General features: G+C 39.5%; 2 protein-coding genes across 3 annotated transcripts; one reads left to right on the top strand and one right to left on the bottom strand.

Annotated features, from left to right (window-relative positions):
- Positions 1–2,590: 2,590 nt before the first annotated feature.
- LOC100890292 (EP300-interacting inhibitor of differentiation 3) lies at positions 2,591–11,733 on the bottom strand. 2 transcript variants are annotated; one of them, XM_003724437.3, is made up of 9 exons: positions 11,630–11,733; positions 9,856–10,016; positions 8,871–8,951; positions 7,919–8,064; positions 7,165–7,286; positions 5,616–5,715; positions 4,683–4,883; positions 3,809–3,946; positions 2,591–3,150 (listed from the first exon to the last, which is right to left on the bottom strand). In XM_003724437.3, the coding sequence occupies exons 2-9, from the start codon at positions 9,971–9,973 to the stop codon at positions 3,070–3,072; spliced, it is 987 nt and encodes a 328-aa protein (XP_003724485.1). In that variant the 5' UTR covers positions 9,974–10,016; positions 11,630–11,733; the 3' UTR covers positions 2,591–3,069. The 2 variants fall into 2 exon arrangements, with proteins under 2 accessions (XP_003724485.1, XP_011662006.1); XM_011663704.2 differs by having other exon boundaries at positions 11,607–11,727.
- A 5,599-nt stretch (positions 11,734–17,332) lies between these two features.
- Positions 17,333–19,866, top strand: LOC100890400. The gene is made up of 2 exons (XM_030985557.1): positions 17,333–17,537; positions 18,329–19,866. Exon 2 carries the CDS (start codon positions 18,375–18,377, stop codon positions 19,095–19,097), a length of 723 nt encoding a protein of 240 aa, XP_030841417.1. The 5' UTR covers positions 17,333–17,537; positions 18,329–18,374; the 3' UTR covers positions 19,098–19,866.
- Positions 19,867–21,674: the final 1,808 nt, after the last annotated feature.

Genomic DNA, 21,674 nt, shown 5'->3' on the forward strand with positions numbered 1-21,674 from the left:
ATGATAGAAGCAAAATAACAAGAGTTTTTGAAATCTTACTGTTGTATTGAGGCATATTTACATACATGTGATACAAGTACTTTCATGTAGATAATGACAATACATTCCAGCTAAAACTGAATGTAACAGGCAAAGGACCTGTCTGAAATGGATGTTGAAATATACTTTTATAGTAGGTTTGCCCATGGTCTTTTCTAACCTACATGTATAGTCATGAACTGAAAAGTGAATTCATGTAACACAATACTTCTATTCTAACATGTTCCCATAAAGATTTGGCAAAGAAGGCATTTGCAATGATCATACATAAACTAAATCCATATACTACGACACATACATGAAAGATCTAACGTAGCTAAATGAGCTGAAGCAATACGATGTTCATGATATATTTACTCTTTTTTCCTTGGTAAAACAGCTGCATGTGAATGTTTGTACACGTTGAAACAAAAATTGTTTCTCTTCAAAGATATTGGAAACACAAATCCCTTCAGCAGAAAGCTTAAAGAAATATCTGTACAAATACAATAAAAGGTTGATAAATGGTTGAAACTAACACCTGATAATACACACTACAGTACTACTTGTAATAAATAATATGTACATTTACATACATGTTTAAACAATGATAATATAGTTCAGAAACATAGCACAGAGATCAGTCTACATGACTCCAAAATTAAAACAAAAGCATGAAGAAAATAAATCTTTATCTGTTCTTGTTGTATTCAGTGATCCTATATAGACAGTACTTGAAACGGAAAGAGGTCCGTATTCAAGAAGTGTACTATGTTTAGTTCATGTCTGAAATTCAGCAGATTTTAATAGTCCAGTGATTTATTGAGCACTTAGAGCAAACTTCCTCATCCAACTAAAAAAATTACTGTCATTTTGCATTTACATGAACATGGACATTTCATGTTAACATGAAATCAAATTCTCACTTTGACTTCATGAAAGGATTCATTTTGTTCATCATATTCTTAAGGCAAGTTCAGTTATGGCGCAGTAAGCCGTCGCTAAAAAAGCTGCCATCTCTTCTTAACGTGTATATGAATGATAGCTGAGTGCAACACAGGACTTTCGCGAAGTCACTGAGCTCTGTGTTATAAGATACAGAAATGTGAAGCATATTACACTTTTAAGTTCTTCAAATCCACTATGGTTCCGCGTCATAAGAGATGGGGAAAGTGACATCCTAGTAGGCATATAGAATTGCTCAAGATAGGAAAAAATGGTTTGAATATATTTGTGGAGCCGACGTCCTTAGGGACACAGTGAATGAGACTTCACAGAAAATTTCAGTAATTCATACATATTTATTAAAGAGCTTGACACTTTGCACTCCATTAAAGGTATTACAAAGTTTCGGAAATTTTGAAAAATGGGTGGATAGTGATTCTTTACAATTTTGATATATTTGGATGCTCCTGTGGATGTATTAAAAACACTAGAATCTTTAGCCCCTAAAACACTTCTGCTTTCGAGAAAAATTTAATATAAAGATTTACCGGTGCTCCCGGTAAATTTTTATAAATTTCAAATAGCTCCTACGGCCATACAATGGTAGCTGCGACCATGAAAATATCAGAATATGTAGTTGTGGTATATAATTTCCGAACGGGAATAGCTAATCGGTCGATTTTAGTCAAGAAACATTGTTGTATAGCTTAATTAATATCTTGACCTTGAGAGGGAGCTATACAACATAAAGTGTTTATTATGTACAATTTCATAACTTTACAGTCGATTTCGAACGCGACAACGATCAGTGAATATTGTAGGGTAGCATATGCTTCCAATATGTTAATTTGAACCAAATTCATGACCCCATACCAAAACTTTGTATTACCTTTAATCTGAGGAGTTGGTTAATAGCCAGGTTTAACACAGTCTACCTTTATGGATACAAGCCAAAAGACACAGTACTGATAAAACAGAGGAGGATCAACCGTAAGGGGTCCACATTTGGAGGTCTGTGGTGTTCCAGGAAGGTGCAGAGCTCAATCCGCTCTCCTTTTTCACTGTTACAGGATGAACATCGTGGACTTGTGTAGAGAACATACTACAATCTTCTGAGTCCTGATATCTCCTGTAAATTCCATGCTCATGACTGATAAGGCTGTCATATTGCCCCTTCCATTCTAAGATCTCTTAAATGTTTGGCAAATTAGCACACTCTCCTAGATAAAAGCTTAAAGATGAAGTTGAGTCATGCGATTGCATTGTGAAAGAAACGGTGTGGAATCGACCTGAAAAGGTTGATCATCTAGCATGTAAGTATTTGTGTTTATTGCAAGGTTCTGGAATCATCAAAATGATAAGAAATTTGGCAAAGTCTTGGTAAAGTTACAAACACTTTACACAGAAAGATGTATACGGGACTACACAAACATTCAACATGTGGCGTAAAAAGTCTGTCCTGATTTTTTAAATGACATATTTAGAATATGAAGGCGTTTGAAGAGCCATGCTTTTCAGGGAACATGTTTTATCTGATGTTCTTCCACACTTGCATAATAACAATGATAATGCTCACAAATAATTTTTCACCTCTTCCCAGAACTCAACTTTCTCTTTAAATTTAATGTGCAATACATAGTTGGAATGTACAGAATAGAATGGTGGCCAAGCAGAGGCCTGAAAGTTTGTTGACGTCTCGATAGCTCAATGTGCGCTCACAGAAGTCTGGGAATTCCAGAGTATGATGAAAGCGAGCTGTGTACGTCATGATCATAGGAACTTCAACGCCACCGTCTCTACAATCTTTGCCACTAAAGTGTGTCCATCATCGATATGATTTACCATGTATATGCACCTTCAAAAGAATACTAGTTCATTTTTCTATAGTCAGCACAACACTTGGCACATCCTGTGATCTAAAGAATCCTTGTCCATATTTATCTTCCCAAAGCTGCGTAATAGCAGCTTCCACCGGAAGGCTATGACTTGCTCATCGAGCACAACTAACATGTCTTAAAGTACACATCAATGGAGAGAGTCTGTATATCTATGCCCCCACCGCGCTCTGAATCACAAAGACAGCACGCACTGTAGTCTCGGCGATGACTACATATTCCCATTGCTGTGAGGAGGTTCAGGTCTTGTCGGAATGAGGGGGTCGTTAATATCGAACACTTCGATCAGCTCCTGACAAAAATAAAGAAAAACATGGTGAATAATGAGTTTTTCTAGCAGTTTTTGGGCAGCAATTCATGAACACATACCAATATTACAAGTATACTACCTATTATTTAGTTTGAGCACAGGTAAAAGTTTATTTCAAAGAAAACAACAATTTTGAAACAACTTGAGTGCAATTTGTGTAAGTATACATAATCATTTATCATCAATTCAAGTTTTTGGTACTTAAACCCTAATTGCTCTTGAGGGGAAGGACCTGGAAGGTCCCAACAAGACACATTGCTCGGCTTACTTGCAGCTGTTGCATTTGGTGCAACATGGTTGACCAGCAAACCTTCTTTCATATCTCAGAGCCTCATGTCAAGAGCCCAGAATAATTAAAATTTCTCAAATTTATTTTCATAACATCTGACTATAAATCTGCTTTCCTAATTTGTCTAATTTTACTACGGCAAAGCTATTTCATCTCAGGGTCGCTTTCCTTATCAAATTTTGACAAAAACTAGGAAAAAATAAAAAGAATGGCAGATTAAATAAATTTTGAGAAATTCATTTTTTTCCACAATCAGTAAGAAATTATACATTATTTGTCTTGGTATTAAAGCATTTGCTTGCTGTGAGGCAAGCTTCTTAAAACCTATTAAGGGAGGGACTAGTTCCTTACTTTCCACTGGTCCATGTCAATCGAGACCAAGACCTGTTTCTTGGTGACCCGCTCGTGTTCCTGCTCCTCATTGAAAGGCGTACAAGGTACTATGACTGGTAGATCATCATTGTCCAGGTACACCTTAGCATGGCCGTCCTGAAGGTACAAAGGAAAGATACATTTATCTTTAGCTCATCATTGCAGAATTGTTAAAGTCATGTCTCCTTGCTTGAACATCTGATTTTGTACAGCTTTAGGATTAAAGGCACATAGTAGTGGCCTCTAAGGGGGATTCGAAACCATTCGGGTGTTTACCCAATAACAGGCGTTGTCAAACACCAGGATTAGCTTTCAGTTTGACCAGCAGACCTTATATAATGCTCTGCATTTTCCACCAATCGCCCCATGTTGAAAATTCATTTACATTATCTTACAATCCCCTCAAGCAAAGACTGTCAAAGAGAGCGAGGGGTATTTGTTGATGGGATGGGTTTGCTGTTTGCGAGACTTGTACACTCATTAATGGTATTCCACCAATTCAGCGAATTATGACCTACTGCACGTGGTAACTGATGTCCATCTCCCTTTAAGGTCTGTGATTTTAATAGGTGTGAGATGCTTCAAAGATGATTTCATCTGTTCAGAGCCAGAAGGATGTTTAATCTTTGTTAAAGTATACAAGTTAATTCCCTTCTGGTTCCAAACAAGACAATTTTTATCACTAGCTGATTTCATACTTTTAACCATGAATCCAGTATGATATGTAACCCAACCCAAACACTTCAGCCCAACATAAACCCTCAATGAAACCCCCAATTTTATCCAAGCCCCAACCCATTTCTTTGAACTAAAGCCGATAGTAAGGAAAGATCAGCACTGTGAACAGACGTACCTTAAGCAGAAAGGACAAGTGGAAGATGTTCTCCACCGTTTGGCTAAACGATTCAGGATTGATGACCAGGTCGAAGTAAGAGATCGGCACGTAGGTGCCGTCTCCCCTTGTTTTACAAACTTGGTGTAGAATGGCTACCATCTTCTCCACTTCCTCTGACGTCACTTCTGTTGGAGTCTTATCCTTGTCCTTGGATTTGAGCTTTGAAACGAAAGGCAAGCACAAAGCAGGCTCGAGTTCAGCAGGAAGAGGGGTAGGTAACATGTACCGTCATACTCATTCAGACATTTTCCCATACCATATACACAAATATTATATCGAGGGTTCAGTGACACAAAGACGTAACCCCATATTTTGCCAAAATGTGTATTTGATATCAAAATGTTCAGAAAATGTGGCCTTTTCAGGAAACACAAAGACTAACTCCACCTAACACCCCATTGAAGTAAATGGCTAGAGAAACATAGACTTAACTCCTTAAGTGCTCAGTGACACATGAACCACTTTTTCTCAAAATGGCTAAAATGGAGTTACGTCTTTGTGTCACTGACCCCTCAATATATCAAACAAAACTGTCATTCTCCTTTACTTGATGTCGTGGGTACCCTTTTTCGAACAAGAGTCAAGACAAGTGGCAATAGTCAGTCAAGAAATTCTACTCCTTAAGACCCTACGTCTATTTTGGATGCCTCTGGATTGGCATCTAGGAAATGTCCTACATTTCTATATGTACATAATGCTGTCTTAAAAAGGTCCAACAAAATGTATCTAGGTATTTTAGAATGCTTCTTTTCATGCTCTGAACACTGGTTTAAGTTGAACACCACAGACAGATGAATTCCTGGTAAAATCGATGTATGGTCATGCATAAAAATACTCACAAATGGGCGACAAGGGGACAGCCTGAGACAGAGATAAAGGGATATGACTTACCTGTTTAGCAACAATTGCAGGGCCTGCTTGCTCCTCTGCATTGGCATCTTTGGTTTTCCTAGCTGCTTTTCTAGGCGGTTCTCGTTCAAATGTGCCAAGCCTAAATAGAGGGGTGCAAGCATAACAAAATTAGAAATATTGCAATCTCTATCGCCGCGCAATGCCAAATTCAATGTATCCCCCAACACTGGCAGCGATTTTTGTGTCATCCTTATGTTTGAAGAAGGAACAAAGATCCCCTCGCCCCTCCCTGAAACAAAAGGATGAGGTAGAGATCGCCATTAGTGGCTCGGACTATTGTCAAGACTAGGAGCAGCATCACCAAAACAATATGTGTGTGTAGATTACAGTTTAATGCATCTCTATAGGAAATTTGAAAGAAATGTGTCAAGAAATGTGACCTCCAGAGCGAAACAAGATATCTTCTAAAATACGACCTTTGACCCTATAAAAGATGAAACACTAGGGGCAGCATCACCAAAAATTATATGTGTGTAGATTTGACTATAATGTACATTTGAAAGAAATCCATTAAGAAATGTGGCCTGCAGGGCACAGAAAATTCCACCAAAATATGACCTGAACCTATAAAATGAGCACTGGGGGTACCACAAAAAAATAGGCATGTAGATTTTACTAAGACACACCTCCATACAAAATTTGAAAGAAATCCGTCAAGAAATGGGGCAGTTAGATCACATTAAAGCCCCACTGTCCTACTTGTGGCTACTTTCTCCCTCTATATAGAAAACTTCCCAATCGGTGCCTATTGGTCCCCCATGATCTACCTTTTTCTTATGTTAGTTGAGAGCTGAGTTAATGAGATAGCCACCTGTCAGTTGACCTCACTGTGTGGGCTTATCCCTTCTGGCCCAGTAGTATTGACGGTCTTTAAAGGACGGAACAATGAGAGCAACATTGCCCAAAAGTGTAATGTGTAGATTGTACCAGGGTACATCTCCATACCAAAAATTTGAAAGAAATCCGTCATGAAATATGACCAGTAGAGCGCACACTAGACACCCACCAAATATGACCTTTGACCGTACAACAGACGAACACAGGTGGCGGCATCCCAAAAAACTATAGGAGCGTAGATTTTCCTCTAGATAGTTGTCTGGGGGGTAGTTGTCCTAGAGGATAGTTGTCACAGAGGGTAGTTGTCTGGGGGGGGGGGGTCGTTGTCCTAGGGGGTAGCTGTCCGGGAGGGAGTTGTCTGGGGGTAGTTGTCCTAGGAGGTAGTTGTCTGGGGGATAGTTGTCCGGGGTTAGTTGTCCTGGGGGATAGTCGTCCTAGAGGGTGGTTGTCCTAGAGGGTAGTTGACTGGGGGTGGTTATCCAGGGGTGGATGTCCAGGGAGTAGGTGTCCTAGAACTGTAAGGCAGACATGAAGGACTTTACTTCTCAATCTTCTTATGTTTGAGGGCAAATAATTCAACACTGCGGTTAAAATTTTAAAAACAACATCTTCAAAATAGGGTTTTTACATATTGAGATTATATGGTTTCTGTTAAAATGTAATAGCAACTGCTTTCACTCGTCGAACTTACATGAACTGAAAGCTGCAGGCACTACGGAAAGCTGGTGCTGCACCTCTGCCTAGAGTCGCCCAGTGTTCCTCCTCTATCTCACTATCCTCAATGCCCAATCTTCTACATTCCATGAAAGATATCTGTACAAGAAATTATAATAGTTATATAATATTGGATTGCTTGAAGTGTGATACAAGAATATATTGCTCAAGCTATGACAACATTGAACGATTCGTAGACAAGTCCAATATTATCATAGCGAGAGCAATATATTGTTGTATCACACGAAAACAAAGACATACAACATTATTATTATTATCTATATCAGGCTGACTAGCGAAAATAACAAAATTTAAGTTACTAGTACCTCAGTAAAAACGTTCTTTTATAACACAACAGTCTATTGGGGGAAAATAAGTATGGTAAAACCAGTCACTCAAAGATTTTTACATTTTTTAAGTACTTAATGATCATTTTGAAGCACAATTTTTTTTTAGTGTTTCAATATTACACATATCACAGACACTGATAACACATCGGGCCATGCATCTCAGATTTGCACAACTGGAAACATCTTTAAACAATGCCTTTAACGCAATTATTCCTTAAAACTAAGCAACTTTTTTGCTAATTTCCAACTAACTTTTTTTCTTCTTTAGAATTTCAGTTTCTACCAACAACAACTACAACAAAAAATGTGCTGAAATTCAGAATATTACATTTTTGCAAAAGAAATTTGCTGCCTAAGATATAGTCAATGTGAATTAATTACCAGCTTCTGAACAAAATCTTTGGGGTCAAACTTGTTGTCAACATGGATCTTCTTGGCCTTCTGGCAGCCTAGGCTGGAAGCTGCCATCAAGAACTGAGCATCTAAGACTGCTTCCACGGTTGGGGCCCTGTTAGGTAATTTGATGACTGGGACAAGAACAGATTATTAACAAAATTGTAGATTATAATTATATCACAAAGAACTAGCAGGTATAAATGAATAACAAAATTATTCCATTAGGCTATTCCACAGAGATGGTTTAAAAACACATTTTTTTTTAAATTTTGAATAACCATGCTATGATTATGAAAAATTTGAAACAATTTATGTTAATAAAAAGCTCAAACATAAAAAAAAATGCAGGTAGCTCAAGATAACTATAGTATATTGTCCACTCCAACTTAGAAAAAAAACCCACGAGACATTCTTCTGGATTTCCTTCATTTCAGCCAATGAGGCTATCCAAAAGAATTTAGCTTTTTACTCTTTACGATAGTGAGATTTGTCGTACGGGATACAATCTCATTGTAATGAGGTCCTTGGAACCATGGTAATTACCTTGTTATGTAAGGAATTTTATTATATCAGGGTAAACTGCAAAAGGATATGCAAAACTTGGACCAGCTAAATCACCTTGTAAATCAGGGGGGGGGGTGTTTCACAAAGATCTTAAGTTGAACTTATCTCTAAGTTGGACTTAACAATTACGGAAAGCCGTTAACATCTTTGAAAATATTTGTTAAAGTTTTTTTAAAGGCATAAAATGTTGATTCAAATCATTCATATTTCTATTATCAAGGAGATTTCATGTTCTTAATGTGGAATTTATGAAAGTTCTAAAATATTTGAATTTTGTGAAACACCCCCCTGACACCTCATTAATATATCAGAGCTCTTTAATATGAGTTTCACAGTATTGAAAATTTGCAGCATCTAAAGGGTTAATACTCACCTTGACCAAAGAGTTCATCGCTTCTCTCTAAAAGGTTCCCAAGGCCATCAGAATCAGGTCTGACCAGCTCAGAACTTTCTCCTGTAAAATGAAGTCAGATGAGAATTGACAGAACTTGGTTTCATGACATAGAGGTGTCATGGTTGAGTGGTTTAAGCATTTGACTTGAAATTCAAAGGTTGTTGGTTTTATCCCTGACTTATGTTTTGGGGCATTAATCTCCATACCCAGGAGAGAAATGCGGACCTGATGGGATGACGAAAGACTTTGTGTTGGTAATTGCCTATACCCGTAAGGTGACCATATGGTAGGAATACTCCCCATGGAGTGGAATTGTGCCCATTGTGCGTGAATGAATCTGATGACCAGGGTAATAATACAGCTAGAGATGGTATTTCGTATTAAGCTCTATGTAAATCCAGATCATTACTATTTCATACCATTTAGGCATTTGGACATCCCATTTATCAAGCCAATCAAAACAAATGGTAAGAAAGTAAATGTAATTGAAGGATGGTAAGTGATTTAATTGAAGCTTAACGCACAGTGAAATCCTACAGTCAATCTCTGCATAATTTTTGTGCCATAACCAAGTGAGGCAGGCATTAGGTCCGGGAAACTAATTTCTTCATAGCGGGAACCAAACCCATGCGGTTTAAGTCTTCCAGTCATCTACAGGCACGTCTCTAAAAAAGGTGTCTAAAAATGGTGTATGCATAAATTATTGATTACGGTAGTCTATCCAAATATAAGTCAGACTTGATTGAGTTTAGCTTTTCTTTTTAGGTAGAAAATACAAATGAGGTCTGGAACACATATCCTGGCTATAAAGTTTCTTCATTTCTTCCAAATACACAAAGGATCACCGAAATGCATAAATTGACAAAAAATATGGTTCTTTATAGTAATCTTTATCAAACTGCTTCACCCAGATGAAAGCAAAAGTGGGGTGAATTATAATCAAACATTAGGACATAGTGCTTACTTTTTGTTTCAGCAATCAATTCTCTGTAATCTCTTCTGAGTTCACGTCTCTCATTGATATCTGATTCTTGGCTAGCTCCATCTCCTCTGCCACCGCGTCTTCCGTTTTGTTCTGTCATCCTGTTAGGAGTACTGTTCCTTAGGCATCAGATCGGTCAATACCTGATTTTAGAAAGATTATTATATCATTAGTATGTAGAATAAAAGAAAAATGATCCAAATCTTTATCCAAATATTTATCCATGAATGAGAAATCTCTTGATTTTACAAAGCAACAATATTCAATGGTCATATCAAGAAACTCTTTATGTTTTTTAATTGAAATGTGGGAAAAGGACATAGACTATGGTCTATTTTGTATGAGACACAAATTGCACAGAATCTCTCTAGTTTGGAAGAATTACAGCTAGGCTACACAGCAGGCAGACACAACATGGTACAATTAAAATAAGATGAAGATGCCTCAAGTACACCAACTTGGGTGTCTGGTTCACATTAGATGGACTCTCTATCTCTTGCACCCCCCCCCCCCCCCCCTCCTCGCAAGAAATGTAATAATGACAATATTAATAATGATATATTGGATATTTTATAGAGCACAAATCAGGGCGTGTAGGTACTTTTTCTCTAGACATTTCCCATTTTCAAGCATGTTTTTGATACAAATCATATCACATGTAACTATAGTATTTGATTTATAAACATGTTATATTAAAAGATCATAATACAACTGTGAGTCATAAAATATCTTGTTTTCATTATTTTCTTATAAAATCAGGGTCTTCTTTCGATTGGATTATGGATATGACTCAGTTATGCCTAATCATGATTAACTTACTCATGATTAGCCTCTACTTGCAAAGTTTGATTCGTTAATCGCAAAATCTGACTCTTAGCGTTAATTTCCTCACTTGAATCAATATTAATATGAATAATAAATGCTTTTCAGTACACATATTTTCATGCAAATTGTATGTTTGTATCATTTGTGCAGTACATGTTTCAGATCTTCATTATGGTAGATAACTTCACACAGGCGCTCACGCGCCCGCCCGCAACCCACCATCGGTATGCACTTGTATTGTGCAGCCATTTGCTGTGAAACCTGTCAAAAAGTACTGATATCAATGTTTTTCCGAACGACTTTTAACTCATGATCTTTATTTGGACATTTAATGAATATTTACTTCATTTCGGGCAAGGTATGTTTTAGTAGGGTATCTCCACGCAGGAGTTACGGGTCAAATTTTGGATAGGCTTTTGATTATTTACTTCATTTCGGGCAAGGTATGTTTTAGTAGGGTACCTCCACGCAGGAGTTACGGGTCAAATTTTGGATAGGCTTTTGAACAAGCGCCCAAAGTAAAGTTCTTCATGCGGTAGATTATTAATTAACGACAAGAACACACAGGTTGCCGACATGTAGCGTGTAGGTCACAGACAAAGATATGACTGTATACTGTCAAGTGTCATGGAGTTGGTTTCGTAAAACTCGGAAATATTTACAATATTAACATGAACACTTCCGAATTTGGAAGCTCGAGTGCAGTGCGCCTATTAAAAGCCGAAGCGAAGCGTCTGCACTCCTGCGGGGGAGCTCTCCGGACACAGCGAGCGGCATGATGCCGCTGGGTAGCCCGTCAACATCACACTAGCCGCGCGCATTGCTCCCAAACTACAAACACAAACAGTGCCCAAACAGTGCTATCAGTATCACATACCACACAAACTATTTTAAACGATATACTTAACGTAGTTTATAAGCTGTATCTTACTGATGCAAAACAGAGGCCACGTTGTTTTCGTTGAACGACAAGATTTCATTCGAGATTGCCGACATCAACTTTTTAATTATACGATATTACTTGGTACGGTAGAGTTCAGTTGATAATAAAAAAGGAAAACAAGAGTTCGCGCGCCTATTTTGATCATGGAGGGGAAGGGGGAGGGGGAGGGGGAGGGGGGGGGGGGAGGGAGGGGGAGGGAGGGGGAGGGAGGGGAGGGAGGGGAGGGAGGGGGAGGGAGGGGAGGGAGGGGGAGGGAGGGGGAGGAAGGGAAGGGGAGGGCGAGGAAGGGGGAGGGAGGGGAGGGGGAGGGGAGGAGGTCAATTATTCACGAGTTCTGTTTGCTTCAGGGAAGGGGGCCGAAGTCGTCAAAAGGGGGTATGCATGCGAACAGTAGCAAATTTGGGGTTTCGCCAAGGCAAAAGGTTTCTAAAATGTTGCAAGAAAGTTCGCAAACAGATTTCATTTCATTGAAATTATTTTTACGCAAACAGTTGCAAGCGTTAAGAGGCGAACCCTGATTTCAGTTTTTGCGCAGATTAGCAACAATTAGCCAATCGTAATTGCGAATCCAAATTCGCAACGTTCGTAGGCATTCGCCGCTCAGTGAGATACACCCTTAAGGGTTAACAAGTTGGAACATATTTTATAAGCCCAAATATAGCTAGGGTATAACCCTCCTATATTTTCAGGGGATATAATATAGGGCCTATCCTATCCCAGACCATGGGGGGAGGGGTAGGCCCAGGCCCGACTTTACTTATAAAGGACATTTGAACTGCCTTTGTAAAATTATGATTAATCGTGTTTTTCTTTCTCATTCTTCATCTTCTTCTTTTAATTCTACTTCTTCCAGTTATCAAGTAAGTTTGCCCCATTTGCACGAGAATTGCCCAAATATAATTTAGTCCCCCTTTTCAGGAGCAGATAAATAATAATAATAATAATAAAAACGGTGCTTATAAAGCGCTTACCACCGAGGTCTCTCTAAGCGCTATAAAGGAGTCATTGGCGAGGAGGGGTGGGGTGGGGGGGGGGTCAGTCGGACAGGCGCGGATCCAGGGGGGGCCGAGCGGGCCTTGCCCCCCCCCCCCGCAAAAAAAAAAAAAAAAAAAAAAAAGAGAGAGAGAAAGAAAAGAAGGGAAAGGGAAAGAGGAGAGAAAGGGAAAGAAAAAAGAGGAAGAAAAAAAGAAAAGGGGAAAGAAGGAGATCGGGGGGGGGGCGAAAGAGCCTTGCCTCCCAGGCTGTTGACCCCCCCCCCCCCCCCCCCAATCAAAAAAATAAGAGAGTAGGAAGGAAAGGGAAGAAAAAAGGAAAAGAGGAGATACTGGCGTACGGATAGGGGGGGGGGGGCTTGGGGGAAATCAAATTCAAACGTGGTTTATTTCTAATTCCACAACGGTGGATTACAAATAAAGCTGAAATTACTTAATTTCCGAAATTTTTCCTCACTTTTTAGTAAATTATACGTTTGTATGTGTTTGTTGGAAAATGACAAATTCCTAAATTTACAGCCAGGCAAGAAATATGATTCTTGAGATTCCTACATGTCAGGGCACGAGGTACGGCAGGGATCAGGAGCCTCGAGCTCCCTCCCCCCCCCCCCCCCCCCCCCCCCCTCCCTACACTTTTTTTGAAAAAGTATATTAAAGAGAAATAAAAGAATGAGAGCAAGAAAGAGAGAATAGTTAACTGCCAGTGTTAAAAAATAATGAGGCATCAAAATATGCTCATCTGACCGGGATTAAATGCCTAAAACCCCTAAGCTTCCGGAGGCTCTGCCCCCTTTGACTCCACCTATAGGGCCCTACGGCGGGCCCATAGATGCTTATCTGACGGTAATTTAATGCCTAAAACCCCTGATTTTTGGGGGCTCTGCCCCCTGTACCCCACGCCAATAGTGTCCTGCCAGAGTCACAAAAAAAAATGCTCATCTGACCTTAGTTAAACGCCAAAACCCCTGAGCTTCCGGGCCGGCTCCGCCGTCTCGACCCCACCAGGGGCCCTAAGGCGGGCCCCTGAATGCTTATCTGACCGTTATTTATTGCCTTAAACCCCTGAGCTTCCGGGGTCAGACAAGGTATCAAAATGTGTTTATCGGACCGCAGGCACGTAGCCAGGGGGGGGGGGGGGCGTAGGAAGAAAAGGGAGCAGACAAAGGATATCTTTGAAATTCAGACGAGGATTAAGAATCAAGAACGGTACAGCAAATCGTCTTCTTTCTCTCTTAATCTTATGAAACGTTAAAGCTTCCGCGCTTTGCGCGCGGGAGGGGGGGGGGAACCTATTTTCAAACGAGGATTCAGAGGCGAGAACTATAATACGAATCTTTAATGATTTAATGAAACATAAAAGCTTCCGCGCTTCGCGCGGGATAGAGGGGGAACTAAATTCCGACGTGGATTATTTTCGAGAACGGTACAACGAATCGTCTTCTTTCTCTAATGATTTAATGAAAATTAAAAGCTTCCGCGGGAGGGGGGGACCTGAAAGGATTAAGAGTCGAGAACGGTACAACGAATCGTCTTCATTCTTTAATATTTTAATGAAACGTCAAAGCTTCCGCGCTTCGCGCAGGAGGGGGAGGGGGGAGACTGAATTTAGACAAGGATTAAGAGTCAAGAACGGTACAACGAATCGTCTTCTTTCTTTAATGATTTAAGGATTCGTAAAAGCTTTGACGCTTCGCGCGGGAGGGGGAAAACTGAATTCAGACGAGGATTAAGAGTCGAGAACTGTACAACGAATCGTCTTGTTTCTCGAATGATTTAATGAAACGTAAAAGCTTCCGCGCTTCGCGCGGAAGAGGGGAAAATCTAAATTCAGACGAGGATTATTTTCGAAAACAGTACAACGAATCGTCTTCTTTCTCTAATGATTTAATGAAAATTAAAAGCTTCCGCGAAAGGGGGGGACCTGAATTCAGACGAGGATTAAGAGTCGAGAACGGTACAACGAATCGTCTTCTTTCTTTAATATTTTAATGAAACGCCAAAGCTTCCGCGCTTCGCGCAGGAGGGGGAGGGGGCGGGGATGAATTTAGACAAGGATTAAGAGAACGGTACAACGAATCGTCGTCTTTCTCTAATGATTTAATGAATCGTAAAAGCTTCCACGTTTCGCGCGGAAGGGGGAAACTGAATTCAGACGAGGATTAAGAGTCGAGAACTGTACAACGAATCGTCTTGTTTCTCGAATGATTTAATGAAACGTAAAAGCTTCCGCGCTTCGCGCGGGAGGGGAAAAATCTAAATTCAGACGAGGATTATTTTCGAAAACGGTACAACGAATCGTCTTCTTTCTTTAATATTTTAATGAAACGTCAAAGCTTCCGCGTTTCGCGGAGGAGGGAGGGGGAAACTCGCCCCTCCCTGCACCGACCCCCCCCCCCGCATTACGTCACTGTTGGTCACCATTACGTACCAATATTTGGCTCGCAAAATTTCAAATTTGGGCCCCCCCCCCCCCCTAAGAAATCCTGGATCCGCGCCTGCAGTCGGATGATGCTTCCCTGGATGCTTTCTTGAATCTGTCGGTGATTTTGGAGGTAAAAAAATGATATGATAATAGGCCTAATCATTTTTCTTTAATGTTACCCTTTTAAAAATAATTATAATACTTGCACAACGTTTGTTAAGCGACGCAAATAACTCAGAGATGATAAATCATGATGAAAGGTTGAGATCTGGGGAGATCGAGGTGAAAAATAATTTGTGAACGTTTACAAGGGGTAACCTCGCTAGTCATAAGGACCGTTACTAACTAAGGACCGCTATTCCTAACATGCAGTGGCGGATCTAGGGGGGGGGGGGGGGGCACAGGGAAGTTGGCGCATTAAGAATACTCTATATTATTATTAGTATTATTATTCAAAACAAAAAAAAGAGTGCTCACTTTATCTTTAAGCACATGCATATCATATTCCGCAATCATTGGGAAACCGTCAGTGTTGTTTAACGGCTTAAATTTTAAGTATTTAAATATATACTATTTCAGGAATGTTAACAATAGGGTGACTTATATAAGATGCCATTGGGTCTCATCTCTCTCTCTCTCCCTCTCTCTCTCTCTCTCTCTCTCTCTCTCTCTCTCTCTCTCTCTCTCTCTCTCTTTCTCACTCTCTCTAAGTATAGTTTATCTCTCAAAACTCCAATTCTTTCTCGTAGATTACATATTATTTACAAAACTGCAATATCACTATCATTAGATAAAGGAACATAAATATAAAATAATTCATTGTACATAATTTCACAATTTAAAGGACTTTAAAATATATCACAATCATTAATAGGAAAATATTTTCGCAGTCAACACGCACAGTTATTTCATCCCAAAAACTAATTAACAAGCATTGCTTTTTTTTCTTCCGAGAAATAGACTGCCAAATAATATTTATCAACATATTATAAAACAGAATTGAAATCATAAGTCTTTCTGCTATTAAAACACAATCTACTCTAAAACCCTCTTCCCTCCTTTCCTCCTCTCTAACTTCTTAGACTTATCTCCCCAGCTACCCCCTCCTTTAAGCTGCCTCGATCGAGTTCTGAGTGTACTCCTCATGTACTACAACTCTCGAAGTCTGACACAGGTACGAAGTACGGTAGATGCATGCATGCACCATATAGATGGATGGATGCCTCGATCTCTCGATCTCAGCACCATGTTTGTACAGTGTACCAGCACCGATCAGAGTCCAGCGGGCCGACGCAACAGCGTACAGCTACCTATGGAAGCAGGAGACCGTCAAAAACATGGATATACGTCGTGTCGTAATTCGAATTGCCACACTACCTAAATAATTACGTCGTGTAGTAATTCGAATTGCCACACTACCTAAATAATTACGTCGTGTCGTAATTCGAATTGCTACACGACGTAATTCCGAATTACTGCCCAACGATTTAACGTCATGACGTTAAATGAATTAACTACACGACGTTAAATAATTAAGGTCGTGTAGCAATTCAAATTACTACACGACCTAAATAATTACGTAGTGTCGTAATTCGAATTAACACACGACCTAAATAATTACGTCGTGTTGTAATTAATTACTGCTCAACGATTTAACGTCGTGTAGTTAAATCATTTAACGTCGTGTAGTTAATTCATTTAACGTCGTGTAGTTAAATCAACCAATGAGGTCTTTCGTAATGTATGCGATGCGAAGATCATATTTGCGCGCCAAAACTATGTATACGATGCGCGTTCGTGCGCGCTATAGTAGTGGCCGGTCTTCGCATCGCATATATTACGAACGGTCTCATTGGTTGATTTAACTACACGACGTTAAATGAATTAACTACACGACGTTAAATGATTTAACTACACGACGTTAAATCGTTGAGCAGTAATTAATTACAACACGACGTAATTATTTAGGTAGTGTGGCAATTCGAATTACTACACGACGTAATTATTTAGGTCGTGTAGCAATTTGAATTGCTACACGACCTTAATTATTTAACGTCGTGTAGTTAATTCATTTAACGTCATGACGTTAAATCGTTGGGCAGTAATTCGGAATTACGTCGTGTAGCAATTCGAATTACGACACGACGTAATTATTTAGGTAGTGTGGCAATTCGAATTACTACACGACGTAATTATTTAGGTAGTGTGGCAATTAGAATTACGACACGACGTATATCCATGTTTTTGACGGTCTCCTGCTTCCATAGCTACCCGCACTCAAGCTCAGGCTAGCTGCCCAGCGCGCCCAGGCCAGTGCCGCCTGGTCGTCGGCTGCTAGGTCCCTCTTCACGTACTCAACGCGGATAAGTCGTTTGTTTACATGCCAAAACCACGCACATGTAATTCAGCTGTGGACGTGTGTGGATGCATGGAACAAGTACATGTACATAAACAGCCTTAACAACTTTGACCCTTTGCTGGTGTGAGTATATTCCCAGGATTTCGATGTAGATCTATAGCAAAGTTTGACATAGTCTAATTTGTGTGATATTTAATAAAAGAGAGTTGCTCTAGTGATTGAGTGATGAGTGTGTTTTGTTACCAGACAAATTTGACTGACGGTCTAACTCTATACCGGTATGTGCATGCATTGCAATCAAGTAAACTGCAATTTTTAATGCAAGTTGCAACGCAACGTTACTGAGAAAGGATAGTAAATTCTTGATGTACTCTTGTAGATCCCGTACTAATATACTGTCTATAGTAATAGCCTTTAATTATGCCTGGATACCGAGGTATATATTCGTGAATGAGCCACTCACAAAATTAATTTAAATGTATTAATAGATTATTTTTTGGCCCGGCTACCAGAGGTAGATTTCTAATTGATATAGAATAGCTAGAGGTCTAGGCCTTTTTCGTAATTAGTAATGCATACCGTACAATGTACATCATTGCAAGTACGTGCCTTGATTTCATTCACCTGTCATTAAAAGTCAGTATGCAAATGGTATATATATATTTAAATATTTCTACAATTCTACTGCAGAATTTAGGGCAAGCCATATTCTACCTAACTCCGGGAAGCTCCAACACCGGCATCGCAGGTGTTGGAGCTTCCCAGAGTTATATTCTACCCAGCAGCCTAGCTCTATAGGGGTACGTCTAAGAATTGCTAAATTGCAGTCAGGCATGTATATTAACCCCCCTCCTTTAAAAATGTGTTCAATATATCTCAGTAACTGCTTATTTTTCCTTTTTATTTCTCTACAGGTATGATACTTAGCTGAGAGTTCGAGAGAGAACTATATACCCCATCATGTTAGGTGCAGTTAATCTCCTTGCATCATTGAATAAGTGTAGACCTGCCGTAACTAGAAGCCTTTGCCTACCAGGTCTACATTTCCAAGGTCGATCTTCAAACCTTTTCTGTGTTAACAGACGCACCATGAGCGATTCTAAGGCAGAGATACCTGTAGGGTCAGAGCCATCACCATGGCAACAAGGATTTTACAAGTATTTCCTTCCGATACAGACGAGGTTTCTAGACACCGACTGTTTTGGTCATGTGAATAATGCTGTCTACTACTCCTTCTTTGACACGGTCATCAACCACTACCTGTACAAACACTGCAGCTTCAGGCACCCGAAGAAGAACACCGATGAGCCAAACATCGTCGGGTTCATGGTCGACACCAGAGGCACGTTCAGGAAGCCGCTCAACTTTCCTGAAGTTATTCTGGCTGGTATGGCTGTCACCAAACTGGGCAATTCCAGCGTGACGTACACTGTTGGCATTTTTGCGGAGAAAGAGGCGAGAAGCAAGCTCACAGAGTCTTTATCAGTGGATGGTGTTCTCTTAGAAAAGAACGAAGCAGGTTGCTTTGATGGTTATGATGAAATGGCGTGCTCCGTTGGACAGTGTGTTCATGTCTTTGTAGATGTGAATGGAGATCAGAAACCTCTTAGAATTCCAGATGTAAGCAGATTGCCTCTTTCAAACATCCTGGTCCCCTTTGAGGGCCAAATAAGCAAATTATGAAAAAAAATTAATCTATGATTAATTGAGCATGCAGTGCCATTCAATTTAGAAACTACCAATATTCTCAGTGATTTGGGCCATTCATGTAACCCAAATCATGCAAGATGTGTGTACTGTTTCCTATCTCATAAACCAAGCAGTGTTTTTATAGGCATCTGAATGATAGGCCAAGTGGTGTTACTAATTCCCATTCAAAGGTATAACACATGATAAAAAAATATGACCAAGACCATTTTGTGAAATTTTGTGCTCTTTAAAAGAAAATATAAATACATGTACATGTACCCCCTTTTTTCAACATTTCAATTCATTGTTTGTCAATATTCCTGAAAATTAACCCTTTTATATTTGAACACAAAATTTCTAATAATTATGCATGTGCATGTACAGATGTAGTAACACCGGTATGATGAACTCTTAACTAAACTTTTTAACAATCAAACAATATTTACTCTACGGGGTCAATGTACAATTATTTTAAGCTAAATTTGGAACGATTGTCGCGAAAGGGTCAATGGAGTTCCATTTGGTTTGATTGAAGCAATTGAATTTCAAAAAGTTGCATTGTAAAGGTCGACTATGCATACATGTACAAATATCTTTCTGAATCAAATATTGCTCTTATGCTTATTGTTTAATGTAGGCAAACAAAACTTTTATTAGACATGTCTGATGTCTTATGGCATATCTCAGCTTGCACCATCTGTAACTATAGGCAACTGGAATGAAGGAGTTAATTAAGTAAAGGCTGTGACACCACTACTACTACTATTGCTTCTTACAAACACTACTGCTACTACTCTGATCTTATTTACACAGGGTAGTCCGAAACTTTAATCTTATCAGTACTTGTACCAGGGCATGTGAGTTAAAGTCTCACCTCCCTGCTTGTACTGTCCTTCCAAAGGGCTCGCAATCATATTATTACCCTGGCTTTAGCTGTAATAATGTGATGTCTTATAGATAATGGTCAAGCATTACATTTTTAAACTTAAAATGATACTGATATTGTTACCTAGCTGAAATGATGTTTTATGAAAATGATATTTCTAACAGAACAATTCTCAAATTGGTGTAATTCAATAGATATTATGTACATGTACCGGTATGATATGGTGCTAATTTAAAGAGTATAGCCAAGACGAAGAAGAGTACATGTATCTCCGTAAAAATTGATATAATATTTTCTTTTAAATTCATAAGCCTACAATGTATATAATATATATAATATACATAATTATATATCCACTGATCTAAAACAATGCTGCATTTACATTCATTTGTTATTATGAAGGATAAGCTATTCAAAAGACAAATTGCTACTGGTAATTAGCCACGATATTCTGAGTTGATTATTCAGGTTGAAAATCAAAAGAGGGGAATCCTAAATTTATACACATGTTTTTGCTCTCAAAATGGTTGCAAAATTTAACTTAAATTGTATCATAATGTAAAAGAGGCAGCATTAATGCACACTTCTGCGAATATTGCCCCCAACAATGGGTTTGAAGACAAATATTGATAAACTTTACATAATTTGAGTTTTCTGTTGTATGCAGAAATACAGAAATGTTGTATTCTTTCATCAATATTCGACTTCAAACAAATTTGTTTGGAAAATCTTTTGTTGCAAATCGAATTGTTGGGGATCTCAACACTTTAGAGGGGGTACACCCAGGCGCGGATCCAGGGGGGGGGGGCCGAGCGTGCCTTGGCCCCCCCCCCCCCCGCAAAAAAAAAAAAAAAAAAAAAAGGAGAGAGAGAGAAGGAAAAGAAGGGAAAGAGGAGAGAACGGGAAAAAAAGAAGAGGAAGAAGAAAAGAAAAGAGGGAAGAAGGAGATCGGGGGGGGGGAGGACTTGCCTCCCTCCTTCCCCCCCCCCCCCCACCAATAAAAAAAATAAAAGAGAAGGAAGGAAAGGGAAAGAAAAAAGATAAAGGGAAGGACAAAATAGGAAGAAGAAAAGAAAAGAAGGGGGATATCAGTTGCAATTTTCCCGCCAACAAGGTGTAGATCGGAGGGGGGGGGGGGCCACTGGCATACTGATAGGGGAGGGGGGGGGGGGTAGGAGAAATAGAATTCAAACGTGGTTTATTTATAATTCCATAACGGTGGTTAACAAATAATGCTGAAATGAGATAATTTTCCTCACTTCATGCATTTGTTGGAAAATGACAAATTCCTAAATTTACAGCCAGGCAAGAAAATACTTCTTGAGATGCCTACATATCAGGGCCCGCGGAACGGCGGGGATCGGGATCCTCGAGCCCCTCCCCAAAACTTTCTTTGAAAAAGTATATTAAAGAGAAATAGAAAGAAAGAGAGCGAGAAAGAGGAAAAAAATGTTAAGTGCCAGTGTCACATTATAATGGGGTATCAAAATATGCTCATCTGACCATGATTAAAATTAATGCCTAAAATCCTAAAGGCTCTGCCCCCTGGATTCCACCTAGGGCCCTAAGGCGGGCCCTTATGACGGTCATTTAATGCCTAAAACCCCTGATTTCTGGGGGCTCTGCCCCCTGGACCCCACGCCAAATAGTGTCCTGCTAGTGTCACAAATAATAAGGTATCAAAA

The sequence above is a fragment of the Strongylocentrotus purpuratus genome, unplaced genomic scaffold (assembly GCF_000002235.5).
Source record: "Strongylocentrotus purpuratus isolate Spur 01 unplaced genomic scaffold, Spur_5.0 spur5_scaffold_15, whole genome shotgun sequence".
Taxonomy (NCBI): domain Eukaryota; kingdom Metazoa; phylum Echinodermata; class Echinoidea; order Camarodonta; family Strongylocentrotidae; genus Strongylocentrotus; species Strongylocentrotus purpuratus.

Coding starts and splice junctions, on each gene's coding strand:
- LOC100890292 (XM_003724437.3), bottom strand. CDS start 9,973: ATGACAGAACAAAACGGAAGACGCGGTGGCAGAGGAGATGGAGCTAGC. Junction 8,065..8,870: donor CGATGAACTCTTTGGTCAAG/GTGAGTATTAAC, acceptor TTCTTGTCCCAG/TCATCAAATTACCTAACAGG. Junction 3,151..3,808: donor TTGACATGGACCAGTGGAAA/GTAAGGAACTAG, acceptor TATTTTTGTCAG/GAGCTGATCGAAGTGTTCGA.
- LOC100890400 (XM_030985557.1), top strand. CDS start 18,375: ATGTTAGGTGCAGTTAATCTCCTTGCATCATTGAATAAGTGTAGACCT.